A 13652-nucleotide genomic window follows, 5' to 3' on the forward strand; every position below is an offset into this window, starting at 1 on the left:
AAGCCTCCCTACCACCTTGAGCTAAAAAAAAAAAAAAAAAGCTACACTCTCTAGCTGAAAATTCTACCAGCCTCTGTCACTTGTATTCTGTGCCCAGCAGTGCATAGCACGCAACCATTTCTCCTTCGTTATTGACTTCTGACCCCGAGGGCAGTTTCCATTTCTTGTCCACTTTCCCTCGTTCAGAAGCAGCACGCGTGGAGGAGCCAGGCTGCAGCTGCCTCCCGTTCCCTGCCATTTACCTCTGTGCAGGAGCAAAGCCTTGGGGCAGCGAGCACCAGGGGAGCGCAGAAGCCCTGTCCTTCAGCAGGAATCACTCTTCTACACCAGGGACTGAAGCAGCCTGGAGGCTTCGTGCAGCTTATGTAGAGGATGAAATTAACCTTTAAATTAACCTTAGCGGGAGGCACCGTTCACATTGTGAGAAGTAGGCAAGGCGACACAGAAGAGAATCAGCAGGTTCACACCTGCCAATGTCTGCAAAGGAAACCGTATTTGAAAGTGTCTCTGAAGGGGACAACAGGGAAAGTCTCGATGGGGAAGAGAAGGTCCCAGATGATAGCCAGCAGGTGGAGGTGATGGAAGAATGGCCACAATCCGGCTGTTCTGAAGCTTCTGAAGAAAAATCTTAGAGCTGCAAACCATCCTATATCTTCTCCTATCCTTGGACACAGGGAAACAATTTAGGGAGCTCTCCTGAGTGGAGGGTGTTCTCATCTCATTCCTGGTTCTCCCAGTAGGAGAAAGTGATCTAACCCAGGATTACTAGTGGAGGTTATTTGAACAGAGGTAGCAACCTATCTGTAAGCCACCGTCCTGTTACTGTATTGCATTAAAAATACAGACATAACATTGAAATCAGTAAATCTGTGTCCTTCAAACAGAATGAGACAGTCGCTATGGTGCATAGACCCAGCTTTGTGCTGACTCTGTCAGGGAGTTTACAGGGTAGTAGATCCCTCTGCAGGACTAGCATCTGCAACAAGGAACCATCGATGCTCCCCACCAGCCTGCCTTGCTGGTTACACGGAGAGCTGTTCACATAGGCTTCAGGTAAGCAAGTGGGAGATTCCTTCATTAGATTTGATACATCTTGGCTTTAACTATACACACATTTTACAAGTGGAAGTGGGTAGCAAGGGTGAAAGCATTTTTACATACAGCCAGTCCTTTTGAGAGGTGATGTTAAGCATGTAACACAACAGCTCGATGAAGCAGATGAAGTGGGCTGGCAGTAAATGAGCATGTCACAATGATTTTCCTTAATTCCTGCAGAGGCAATTTACCATCATTTCAGTCGACAGTGTATCAGGAGCACACAGGAATTCACTCTAGTGTCAGCATAACTTTTATTTATTTATTGCTGTCAATATGCATGGTAAAGGAAGAACCTGATGTGGCTACCTCCTGAGTACAATACTTCTGCAAAGTCTGATATTGTGGCTTTTGGTGGTAATAGATCAAAGGTGCTGCATTCACAAGCCACAGGGTGATTTTCCTAAATGCCTGAATTACAGATATGCTCCCTGGCTGTCCTTTCTTCTGTTCCTTCCAGCATCACATAATATAGACCTTGTAACTGGAAAACAGCCAGTTACATGATGTGAGGACAGTGTAAGGGGGAAAAACAGCTCTGTATTGCTTTCTTACAGCTTTTCAGTCTTGTAGGAGCAATAATTCATTTGTGGCTTTCTAGGACGCAAGCACATGTGGAAAATACATAGAAGGATCAGGCATGCTAAGGAGGGATGCAAATTTTCTTTTTCTGTTGCATCACCTGTCATCACAAATATGTCAGCCTTCAGTGCTGGACCCTCCCATTGCCTGGTAGAAAGATACTGGCCAGTAACTGCCTGAAATGAAAAATACAGGCTGTGCCTTTGGTGCTTTTCCTCTGATCACACCAGAGTGACTCTGTCCCAGACCATCACACCCTCCCAGTACGCTCCTCCACCCAGCATCAACATTTCTTCTCTGGCTGGCAAGCCAAGGCTCTCTTCCCAGCCTCACCCCTGACTTCTCCCTAGAAACAGCACTGAATTGGTAGGGAATGACTTCAGTGGCCAGAAGCCAAAGCCTGGGACTAAGCAGTGTCACAGTCTGTGTGGAACAAGTAAGCAGGACTCTTATCTCTTATTATGGACTTACTATGTATGTCACCGGACATACATAATACTAGGGGTACTGATGAGAGGTACACCCCTGAAAACCCCGGTAAATCTGTGCTTCAGACCCCCTGAGCCCTAACTGTACCTATGCTGCTAACTTCATTCATCTTTGTATTGTTTATTCCTTTGTTTCCCAATTCATACCACGGGGATAACAGCATCACTCTGAGTGTGCTGGTCGTGCTCTGCCAGCACCAGGCAGTGCTGTTACTATGGAGTGGGTAGTTACTATAGAGTGGGTAATTATTAGCCAGCTGCTTGGTTAAAATTGGTGGGAGAGGATGCAAAGCTTCCACAACAAAGAGATTCCTCTCCTGAAACATACAGGGTGACCACACACAGAGCAAATCCTCCCCTGCAATAAACACATGGTAAGAACCTGGGAGGGGACAAAGGCAGCCGGAAACCCACCTCTGAGTAAGCTGTCCACAGCACCTCTCCCAGTCCAGCCTTGATTTGCCAGAGGTCCCACTTTGGCCAAGATAGCCTGTACTGGTAGAAAGCAGTACAAAGCCTTGGATACAGGCTATTCACTGCAGCACAGAGAGAGATGACCACATTCACAGCCTTGACAGCTTACTGCTGATAATTTTTTAATTCTCCAAGTGGTAGGGGGTTTTGTTGCTGGACACTCACCCACCTGTCCTCCAGCTTGCTTTATGGAGGTGATGAGGAAGCTGTCAGAGCCAAGTCAAAGGCTCCTCCATACTGAATCTGCCTATAGATAACACCTTCTGCAGCACGTAGCTCTGTTCCTCCCGGCAATGACACAGCCAGATGTCCCAATACAAAAAATGTGCAAAGGTGGCCCCAGGGTGTTCTGCCCACAGTCAGCACAATGCAGCCCTCCCTCCAGCTTGCACTGATGCCACTGAATTACCTATAAGCTCTTCTCTGCACATGATCCTCCTTGGAGCCAAACCCACAGCATCCTCAGGTTGTCTTCACCTTCTGTTGCTACTGTTTGCTTGAAATGATGTAGCATCAAGAGGTTGCTTTGTGTTTCATATTATTGTCTGTGCTTGGGAGGCTGGGACTGCTCTGGTCTTCAGGAAATGTGCCAGGAAACACATCCCACCGAAGCACTGACTGACTGGGGTGGGCAGCAAAACATTTCCTAGAAGAGGTCAGGCAGAACAGGGTAAACTGTGCCCAGCTGGGGAGGTTACACTAGCTGGAGCATAGGGGGATAAAGGGCTTTCTCAGAAGCACTTGTGTTTGGCAGACGGACTACACAGGAAAGGAAAGGAAAGGTGCTTCCTAAGCTACGGTCTGTGGTTCACTAACACCGACTGTGGCATCTTGGCAAAACGTGGCTTAACATAAGCAGCTGAAGCAAACAGATCTGGAGTGATCAGTAGAGAAGGTCTGCCAGGCTACAGGGAGCATTCAAACAAAAGCAAAGCCATTGAGGGAGTTGCCTATGCACAACTTTCCCCCACTTTCCCTATCAAAGGGCAAATCTCCCTTATGACCCTAGAGCCCAATGGCATAACTTTTGCGGAGCTGAATGGCAAGTTGAGATCAGAAGTCCCCTCCCAACAAGAGTCACTTTTCATCACCCGAAGCAGAATCCTTTTGTGACCTCATGATCTGATAGAGAGTTTCCCTGAAGTGCTGGTCCCGGCTTAGTCTTTTGGCTGCTTCTTTCAGCTCCTCAATGTTTTCAGCTTCTGCATGTGAGAAGATGAAGGAGTGGGACTGCTTCACTGAAAAAAAAGAGCAGCACAGAAAGGTCAGCATCCTTTGTCAGGGACACAAACTGAAGAAGCTTCACTAGAGCACACGAGCCACGTGATCAACATGACTGAGAGCTTGGCGAGGGATGCGCTAACCATTGCACTCTAACAGCTTCACCTTACTGTTTTCAGAGGAGGAAAATGCTGACAGCATGGAAACACATTTTTTTTTTCCTTTACAGGTGCCTCTGATTTAAGGTTCTATGTAGAACCTGATCTAACCTTGCAGGTAGCCACTCCAAGCACTGGATTGGATTGAGCAATGTCCAGGTGTCCCTTCCAACACCACTCAGTCTGTGACTAAGCATTCAGATGAAGTCAGCTTTGAGCATGTTTTTTTAGGGGCCTGGAACCATCACATCAGTTAACTTTCAACATACATGAAGAGACAGGCAACCAGTACGCAGACTCAGTGCCTGCTCTCTGGGTAAGGAAGCTCCACGTTTCTCTGTAGCTCCATTCTGCCATTAGGGAGTATGAAATACGAAACAAATTTGCAGACCTTACTGCTCTGTCAGCCCCATCTGCACGTGTTTGCTCCTGCAGGATATAGAACAAGAAGCTGACAGATACCTACAGTCATTCCATGAAGCACTGGTTCTCCGGCGGTGGAAGCGGCAGCTCTTTATGCGACGAGTGGCAGCCTTGTGGATGTACACAGAGTTCTTCATGATCACGGGCATCTTGGCCTCTAGTTCGGCATTGCGGATGCACTCTTCAAAGAACTCTGAGAAGACACCACTGTGAGCAGTGATGGGAGAGACACTTCAAGCAATGAGCCAGTCATAAGGGACTGCACTCGCTGAGCCAGGTAATGACATTCAACACCTCCCTAGATCCTCATGAAGAACAATCCATGAAGCTCCCGAGTATCATCAGAATGAACAAGTTCAAAGTGACAAAAGTCTCTAGGCCCCAACAAACGCGTACTCAAATTATAGAAAGAACTGCAACTATCCATTCACCATCAACCATTCCTACAACTGCTTATGATTCAGCTGCCAAAAGCCTCTGACATTATGATAAAACTTATCAACTCTCTTGCAGCAGAAGGGTCTGAAGCCTTACTTATTGCACTTTCTTTGAGGGACTCCTAAAACCAGTCAAGTCTAACTGTGGAAAGGGAGGCACTGGCAGCACTGGCACAGGCACACACCCAGGTCATAGATGGCCAGGGGTTTCTCAAGAGTATAGTAAATACTAGCACGATCATATACACACATACGTTACAGGGTCCATGGAAAGCCCTGCGTCCAAACTCTGACAACTATTCTGTCCCGGTCTGCCACATGAGCTGCTTTTCCTTGCTCATTTCCCCTCTTATGGTCTAACCAGCGTGTCTTCTGCCATTCCAGTCTTGCTGTCCTCCTGCCTGCCACTGGTCCCTTGCTGTTCAGAGGGCTCATGTGCCCCAGCTCTTACATGAAAGGGCAGGGCAGAGCTTCAGGAGTCACGTGGAAGGGCTGAGGCAATCTGTGCTGGGACTGACACGAAAGAAAACAGTGCTTCCCTCACTTTCTCCAGTGTTTTGCTTGTCAATACGTTTTTGATCTTTTGAAGAAAACATACCCCAAAATCTAAGATTGGAAATGAGTGCCAGGAGAAATTCAGTGCCAGAGGTTACTCACTTATGCCCTGTGCAGGTAGCTCAGCTCTGTTTGAAAGCCGAGCTTGACATAGCCACCTTAGCTCTGTTTTCTTACCATGGCTCTGAGCCAGCAGGATGAAGCTCAGAATCATGCCCTTTTCTCTCAGTTTAGAAGTCTGATGTAGAAACTACTGAATAATACTTATTTTATTTACATACATAAATATATATTTATCATTTATATATATAAACTATGTATACATGTGTTTATACTTGAATATGTAACAGTGCTCAGAATGCTGCAGGACTTTTTTAAGCTTTTCTATATTGGCCCAATACATCCACCTGTCACTGAAATGAAGCCTTAACTGTACAGATACAGCATCTTCACAACAGCTTCCCACTGCACTATACTTGAGGATGGAAAACAAGCAAGATACTTCACAAAGTTTAAGCTGCTAATGTAAGTTCCCAAACATGAGAAGTCAGATGCTAGGGCAATGCCTCATCTCCTAAATAAAATTTTAAAAAAGAAAAAAAAAAAAAGAAAAAGGGCAAGCACAGGAAGAGGGATAAGCTGTGAGGAATCCGAGTCTTACACCTGACCTGCAGACTGCAGTTGTCTCAGCACAACAGTGCTGGGCTGATGCAGTGATTCACCTCTGAGTAAGGATCCAAACTTCACCTCCTGGGTCACCTACCAGCACGTTGCTACAGCAACCACAGTCCCCCTTAAACTGATGATATTCTTGTAACCAAGGCTGAAAAAATACTGTCTTGAGGGGAGTCAGAGGACTTTTTATAACTCAGACCTAGTCAGTCTTTACAGCTCTGCCACAGCTCCCCTGTCTGACATTTTGGAAAGCATTTGGTCATCTCTGACCAAACACCTAGGTTTGTCTTCCACCCAACAGGGAAGGCTGGGATAATTTTGCTCTCCTTTGAGGGCAGAATACCAGATGCCTGCATAGTACGTTCTGGCTCCTCAAAAGAGAGGTGTGGTCAAGGTACAAGGAGTTGGGACAGCACATTACATGCAGGCTTTGCTAATTTGGGAACTTCTTTTTGTGTCTGGGAGGATGGATAGAAGTATTTCCTCTCTCAGACCTTGCTCATCAGTAGGGGGGATGGATAACTGACTTACTTCTCAAGTTACTGACATCTGCTTTCATCTTCTCCTCTTTCTCCTTGTTGCAATCCAGAGAACTCAAGCCTTGCTCCAAGCTCTGCAATGCTTCCTCAGCTTCTCTCAGTCTCTTCTCCAGATCCATGCGCACCTTCACCTCAGCCTGAGGAAAAGAATAAGCATTGCTGAAAACCAGCTTGCATCTCAGTAAACCATCCTGCTAACTCACAAGACCTGTGAGGGACCCACCAAGCAGATGAAAATGAAAAGAGGAAAGTAAGGAAAACCAACAGAAATATTGTAAGACAACATAAAAGTTGTTCCTCATGTCTTCAGACAGAATAAATAAAATAAGTCCAGCTTATTTTAGTAATTCTCCTTTTCTCTGACTTTCATTTTCACAGCTTCCCTCTCATTGTATGAACCATGTGGAATCAGAGATGGCATTTCAACACATGAATTTGTGCTTATGCAGCTACTTCCAGCTGAGCAGGAACAGGACGTCTTTCCAACTGAGATGGACTTGAAATAAAGGCAGTCAATTCCAACAAAGGGGCGTACAGTACTCAGTTTCAGAAACAAAACACAAGAAAAGTTAGAAATATAGAAGAATATCAGTAGTAGCTTAGCAAATGAGAATAACTAGTACAGATTAGGTCAATGTAGCTTTAGTTTGGCCAAGTAGAAGGTTACAGGATAAGAAAATCTTGGAGGTGCAGGAAAAAGAAGAATTGGAGTATTTTTTGGATAAAATATTTGTAGAAAGAGGTTGAATGTCAAGCAGCCAATAATAAGCATAACCTTTACATCATTTGGCTTAAAATAAAATAGCATACTTTGTCTGATCACCTTTGTGTCGATTAAGATATCTTCCATTACTGGGATAACAAAGGAGGGCTGGTACCTCATCTGCATTCCTCTGCTTTTGAACCCAAGTTCATGCAGAGGTTCCTGAAGATTTACAACCCTTAAGATTGATTCTGTGAGCATAAGTAAGGAGGGAAGGTTTCTGCTCGGTTCTGCAATATCCACATTAACACTTCTTTGGAATAATCTTTGCTCTTCATTGTGTCTACTTTCCTCTTATACTCTTTTCCCTGCTCCCTCAATCTTTAGATGTTGCTTTCACAGTAGCAAATGAAAAGGCTTTTACTGAATGGGTTAATCAGGCCTCAGAGTGAGAAAATAAATAGTTGTGCTACACAGATGCAACACAGCAACTACACACTTTACACACACACATGATGTGAAGCATAGCAAGTGAAGATTTACGACCACAAAATGAGAAGAAAATAAAAGCAAGTCTCCCTCTTGATAGGGGATGGGCTGAAAAGGAAAATGAGAGAAGTCTGGGCCCAGGGACAGCACTGGGTGACATACGCAGGGGTTACCTTGAGGTCTCTCTCAGTCTGCTGCTTCTCTGCCGTCAGCTCCAAGAGCGAGTTCTGCAGCGCTTGTGACTGGGCAGAGTAAAATTCCCGCTCCTCCTCCAGTGCTCGGGACCGCTCCTCATTCTCCTTCATCCTGGTGCACGGCAAAGGAAGACAACCATCCCCACCCCACACAACCCACAGGAAGGAAGGGGCTCAGTATCGTGCTGGGGCTGGCTTAACTCCCCGGCTGCCCTCGGCGAAGACGCGCTAACAGGAGCGCCGTCTGTGTGTCACTTCAATAACACAGGCATTACTGGAGAGAGCCAGGTGAACAGTTCTCAAATGGAACATTCTCAACCCCTAGGTAAGGTCCAGGAGCACCAAACACTTCTTATGGACAAGTCCCTGACCATGAAACGGAATCAGGTGCCTAAGTCCCGATTTGAAAGGAGCAGACCCAAGCAGCAGCAAGGAGTTTGGCTGCCCTGCCTCAGTCTGTCCCTTCTGAGGTGTTTATAAGCTGGCCTCCTGCCACGGAACCAGATAAGCTTCCAGACAGGTCTTGTGTGGGCAACAAAAAAGCAAGTCAGCAGATAGTCATGTTATTTGGCACCACTAAGCCTGAGCAGGGCAGAAGCGTCCTCTTCCCTTTACCACGCCCAAGGATGGAAATTATAAAGGATCCTGCCACTCTGCAGTTCTCAGGATAAACACAGGAACAGTTTTGAGGTGATCCTAATTTTAAGCCTGGAAATATTTAGCCATACCCTTTCTGATTGCCTCCCACCTGTGAGGGAGGAAACCACCTCTTTTCCTACCATCCTTTTCACAGTGGATCACATCTTGTCCCACATCCCTTTCTCTGACACCACTGTAAGAGCCCCTGCCCCATTTCACCTTTTCTCTGCCAGGAGTTTCTCCTCCAGAAGTTGCTGCATCTTCTCTTCAATCTGTTGCAGGCTGCAGTGCAGTCCCTGGATGGGACTTTGCTCCTTGCTGGGGCTGGTTGGAGGTGGGAGCTGGCTCTCATTTTCTTCCAGCATCTCCAGCATTTGCTGCTTTTCCTGAGAGAGCTCCTTGAAGAAGGGCAGAGATTATGAGTATCAGCCAAATCTAACATTTCTGCTCCCGTTCCTGCCTGGGTCCTCCCTATTGAGTCCCTCCATCCTTACATCCACATGCCTCATTCAGGTTAAAACCAGGAATATCTGGTTTTTATTTTGTACCTGCCTCATGAGGAGCAAATCTCCACCCCAGCCTTTGCTATGCAAGGGGGTGAGAACCCGCAGGCAAGTTAAGGACTCGGCTCAGGGGCTGGAGCATCGTGCTTCCCTAGTGCATTGCTGATGCAGGCAGCTTCCCTGCCTTCCATCCTTGCCTTGCTCCTCAGTGTGAACTAGAGGCAACCCCTCTGCGGTGCATCCAGCTGCGGGGCAATAAGACATATCATGCAGTTTTCTGTTAAGCGTTGCATCTGGTGTGCAACTAGGGCATGAATGGTCTTTCCCCAGCTTTCCAGCTCCTTCTTTGTACCCATCACTGTGGGCACGAGGAAAGCTCAAAGGAATATCAGCAACAGACTTTTGGACAAACTTGCAGTGAACTTGCATGAACATTAAGGATGACATCGAGGCTTCAGAAAGCCAGCTGTGTGGAAATTTCACAAAAAATATACATTTAGAAAAGCCACTTTCCACCAAACCACCAGAGTGATATCAAGTAAAGAAAGGGTTTAATACATCAACACGCCATTTCCTCAGTTCCCATGTGGTACATGATTCCCTGGGAACCATGCTCCCTTCTGTGAACAATGAATGCCGCTCTGCTGCTCCGGTTTCCACCAGGACTCAAGGAGTTGCAGCTAAAGAAAAATAATCAGGAAGCTATCACAGACTTATAGCCATGTTGGCTGGAAGGGCCCTCTGGCAGGCTCTAGTCCAGCCTCCTGTTGTCTGGCTGGTCTGTCAACACAGCAAGATATGGTCAGCTGTGGCTTTCTGCAGTGGAGTTATGAAAAACTTCCCAGATGGAGGTTCCTCGGACTCTCCCACTCCCCGCCTACCTGTCTGGTGAAAAATCTCTCCCTAGTGATCAATCTGAGCTTCCCAAACTGCCGCTTGTGGTTGTTGTCCTACATCACGTCACCTGGTACTGCTGAGAAAATGTTGGTTCTGCTGGGCTCCGTATCACTCCTAGTCCTTTTCTGGAGGGGATTTTGGCCTTTGTTTCAGCTACCGAATGAACTTATTCATCTGCACAGGACTTAACTCTGGCAGTAGCGGATCTTAGATGCATCCCACAGGACAGCACTGCTTTCAGCCCTGTCAGTTCTCATGGATCGCTCCCAAAATGCTGTCACTCAGAGTGGTCACTCACCTCTAGGGTTTTCTGTAAAGACTGTGTCAGGCTTCGCAACTCTTTCTTTTCTTCCTCCACTCCTTTAAGGGAGCGGGCTGTGATCTCTAGCTCCCTAAAGAAGCAAAAAGGGTGATAGCTATTGCAGGGGAACACTATCCCCACAGACCGCACTCAGACCATGCAGGCTGTGGATGCCTTAGCACAGGACCTGTGACCAGTGGTTAGTACTGGCAGCCCTGGAGAGTCAAGAGCTTGCCAGGAAGCATCACGCCTTGAACACACTACGGACGTCCAGGAACTTTACTGTGCCTCCTGATCAAGAAACCAAACCCAACAGTTAGTGCACTTCTCTAGCAAGGGCAGGGCCACAGTTGCAACTGGAAGAGCCCAGACAGGGCAGTCATATCTAAGCAGATGTAGGTCTATGAAAACAAAAATGGCTTGCAAAATCCCACTGGATGAGAGAGAAAGAAAAGGAAAGAAAAAAAAAAAAAGACGATGACAATAGTAAAACATGCCCTTTCATCACACAGAGCAAAGCACTTGGATCCTTCCCTTTCTGAACACTTTTGCTGTTCATATTTCACATAGTGTAACTCTTAAAATGACAAAATTATTCTCCATGAGACAACATCATCCACCCAGTATCATTCAGCTGATGGTGGAAAACCAGATTCAGATGTCTGGAGCCCACATAGCTGGTCAAACTAATTTTCTCTCTGAAATCCTCTAGCACCTGTCCATTGTTGTGCTACTGTAACTGATCTGGGGTTCGCTCACATTCCAGCCCTTTGAAAATGAAGTTGCTAAAGCCCTGAATACAAGATAAAATAAGCTGTATTCTGCTTCTCGCACAAGTGATAGCAAATGCAGGTAAACATATCTCAGCTGTTCCTGTTTTGGTCAATATAGCCATTTATCTCCTTCCTACACGCACAAAATAGGTGGATTTTGCAAACTGTGGATTTTCCACCACCATAGCTGCCTGGCACAGGAGTTTGCAGCCTTTCCCTGCCCTGCACAGCTTGCTGCCTTACCGTTTGATCTGCTCCTGCTCCAGCCGCAGCTCCCGTACCACCTCTTCAAACTGGTGCTTCTCTGCTTCCAAGACCTGGTTCAGACGCTCAAGTTCCTGGGCCAAAAGAGAAGACAGGAATGTACTCTGCTGACACAGTTAGGAATGGCTTCCCTGTTAACAGTGCCTGGGACTTTTAACCTGAGCTTCCACCACACTTTTGTCCAGGGGCAATTAGGAGGGTCTGAAGGGTGTCTGTGGATTTCCAGATATCCAGAAGTACCAGCCAGATTACCAGGCACCTGGAAATCCCGGACATGTTCCCTGCACAGATCAGCTCTGCCGTGCATATACAGAAGGTCCAAAGATCCCTGGGAAAGCTGGACTCAACGTGCAGGTACCATTTCCAGGCACCCAGATGTACAGATACAGAAAACCTAGACAGGAACACGACAGCCCCAGCACTGCTGTGCCTGAAGTGTGACATTTCTGCTAGCTCAACCTGGCTTCCCACCCCTACTGGGACAGGAAAACGTGAACTGCACGGTTACAGCTTCTTTAGTCTGATACTATCTTTGTGTTAATAAAATCATGCTTAAAGAGCACTGAATACCACAAGCTACCCTCAAGCAGTGAAACCATCGTACTGAGACCTACTGCAGATGGAGACAGGGACAAAGTACAGCAAGAGTCCTGCCCCCGCTCAGGTCACAAAACAGCACTGACACCAGATAAATTCAGAAAACGACTCCTGCTCCACGGTGCAGATACACGGTTCGAGTTGCTTTCCCAACGTATTGGTCTGAAGCCTTCAGACTCCCAGCCAGCCAGACCGCCACAGCTCGGTGAGCTATACACTCATTCCTTCATCAGCACCAAACTCCTTCAGACTAACCTGGCCCCATCTGCTCTTTGTGAGCAATGAAGATACCGTGCATGGCTTTGTAAGAGCAGGGATTTGTTCCGGGAGTCCTGGACTTTAGAAAAGGGCATTTGCCTCCGCAGGGCTGTGAGGTGTGCAGCAGGCTACCTCACCAGAAAAGGATGTCTCCCTGCAAAGGCAGAAGTAGCTTAGCCCTAAAGGAGCGTCCAAGCCACCTTTGGACATGGCTTTCCAGAAAGGTACACCAGAAAAACATCGGCCTGAGAAGCCTAGGTCAGCATTGCCATCTTTTGCTAAAGAAAGGTGACAGTAATTTTGGATTAACTGGAAAAAAGAGCATGCAGAAGTTTGTAATGTGATGGTCTACACCCATGCAGGCTTTCCTACTATATAATAGGACAACCCATTTGCAAAGTTGTCTTGCAATAACTTTATGATGGCGCTATAAAAACTGGTATAGATTTGGTGTAAATATGAGAACGAGCTACTTTATTATATTAAGCAAATAAGTTAGGAATAGTTTGGAAAACAATAGCAAACTTGATAAATTAAGGTGCAATAGTAACATCTAAGGGCATGCTGTCTTGAGTTTTCCCTAATGCGATGTTTATTATTCTCCTCATCAATATTGTGCCCAAAGAGCAAACTACATTGCTTTTTGCTGCTCCTTGTTTCTCACAATGGTATCTCTGCACTAGAACAAACGTCTGTTTCCACAGTTAGAAAGCAAATAAGCAGACAAGTTGATTGCCACAGTCTTCCTGAATCTGCCAAATAACAAGTGTATAATTCAATCCAGTGAATATGTATTTAGTCTGATCTTCTACCCTGGAGCATGCTGCATGGGAAGTGCCTGGGAAGGGGGACAGGGATACACCTCCAGGACCCACCCCATGGCATGGCTCTTAGATTCCTCTCTTCATCCACAGGGCCCAGATTCCCACTCCCAAGAGGCTGGAGACTCTTGACTCCACAGCCTCCCTCCCTGAACCCTGACATGCCTTCAAACCAACAACTCCCAACCTACCACTCCTGCCACATGGAAGCTGAAGAAAATTGGCTTGTGATGAACACTCACCTCCTTTTGCTCCCTCTGCAGACACAGCTCTTCTGTTTCTTCCATTAGCTTATCTGGAAACACACACAGAGAAAGGCCAAATGCGGACAAAAGCAATTTATATCCAGGGGATATTTATTAGCGTGAAACACTGACTGTTTGAAGCTTGAAAATACAGTGTTCCCTACTGCCTCGTGTGTATCTGTCCAGAAGTCTCCAAAGGCTGAGATGACACTAATGGGGTGTTCTGTAATTTCCCTTCTGCCAAATAGCTTCATAAACTATACCACTGTATTGCTGTGTACTCCTTCTAAGGTTTCATCTCAATGTTCTTAAAGAGCATTG

General features: G+C 46.5%; 1 protein-coding gene and 1 long non-coding RNA gene across 4 annotated transcripts in view; one reads left to right on the plus strand and one right to left on the minus strand.

The window, feature by feature from the left end:
* Positions 1-1332: 1332 nt before the first annotated feature.
* PLEKHD1 (pleckstrin homology and coiled-coil domain containing D1) overlaps positions 1333-13652 on the minus strand; it is a 36242-nt gene continuing 23922 nt past the window's right edge. Inside the window, exons 6-13 of one of the 3 annotated variants that reach the window (XM_040601334.1) lie at positions 13329-13381; positions 11390-11484; positions 10371-10464; positions 8892-9070; positions 8013-8145; positions 6640-6784; positions 4485-4634; positions 1333-3877 (exon numbers count right to left, since the gene is read on the minus strand). In XM_040601334.1, coding sequence (XP_040457268.1) covers positions 3717-3877; positions 4485-4634; positions 6640-6784; positions 8013-8145; positions 8892-9070; positions 10371-10464; positions 11390-11484; positions 13329-13381 — 1010 coding nt within the window. In that variant the 3' untranslated portion in view covers positions 1333-3716. Of the gene's footprint in view, positions 3878-4480; positions 4649-6639; positions 6785-8012; positions 8146-8891; positions 9071-10370; positions 10465-11389; positions 11485-13328; positions 13382-13652 lie in introns of those variants that run through there. The other 2 variants (XM_040601335.1, XM_040601336.1) reach the window with 2 other exon arrangements.
* LOC121091475 lies at positions 4604-7467 on the plus strand. Its single transcript, XR_005828937.1, has 3 exons — positions 4604-4718; positions 6698-6897; positions 7026-7467. It is a non-coding gene; the product is annotated as an uncharacterized LOC121091475 (long non-coding RNA).

The sequence above is a fragment of the Falco naumanni genome, chromosome 7, assembly GCF_017639655.2.
Source record: "Falco naumanni isolate bFalNau1 chromosome 7, bFalNau1.pat, whole genome shotgun sequence".
NCBI lineage: Eukaryota > Metazoa > Chordata > Aves > Falconiformes > Falconidae > Falco > Falco naumanni.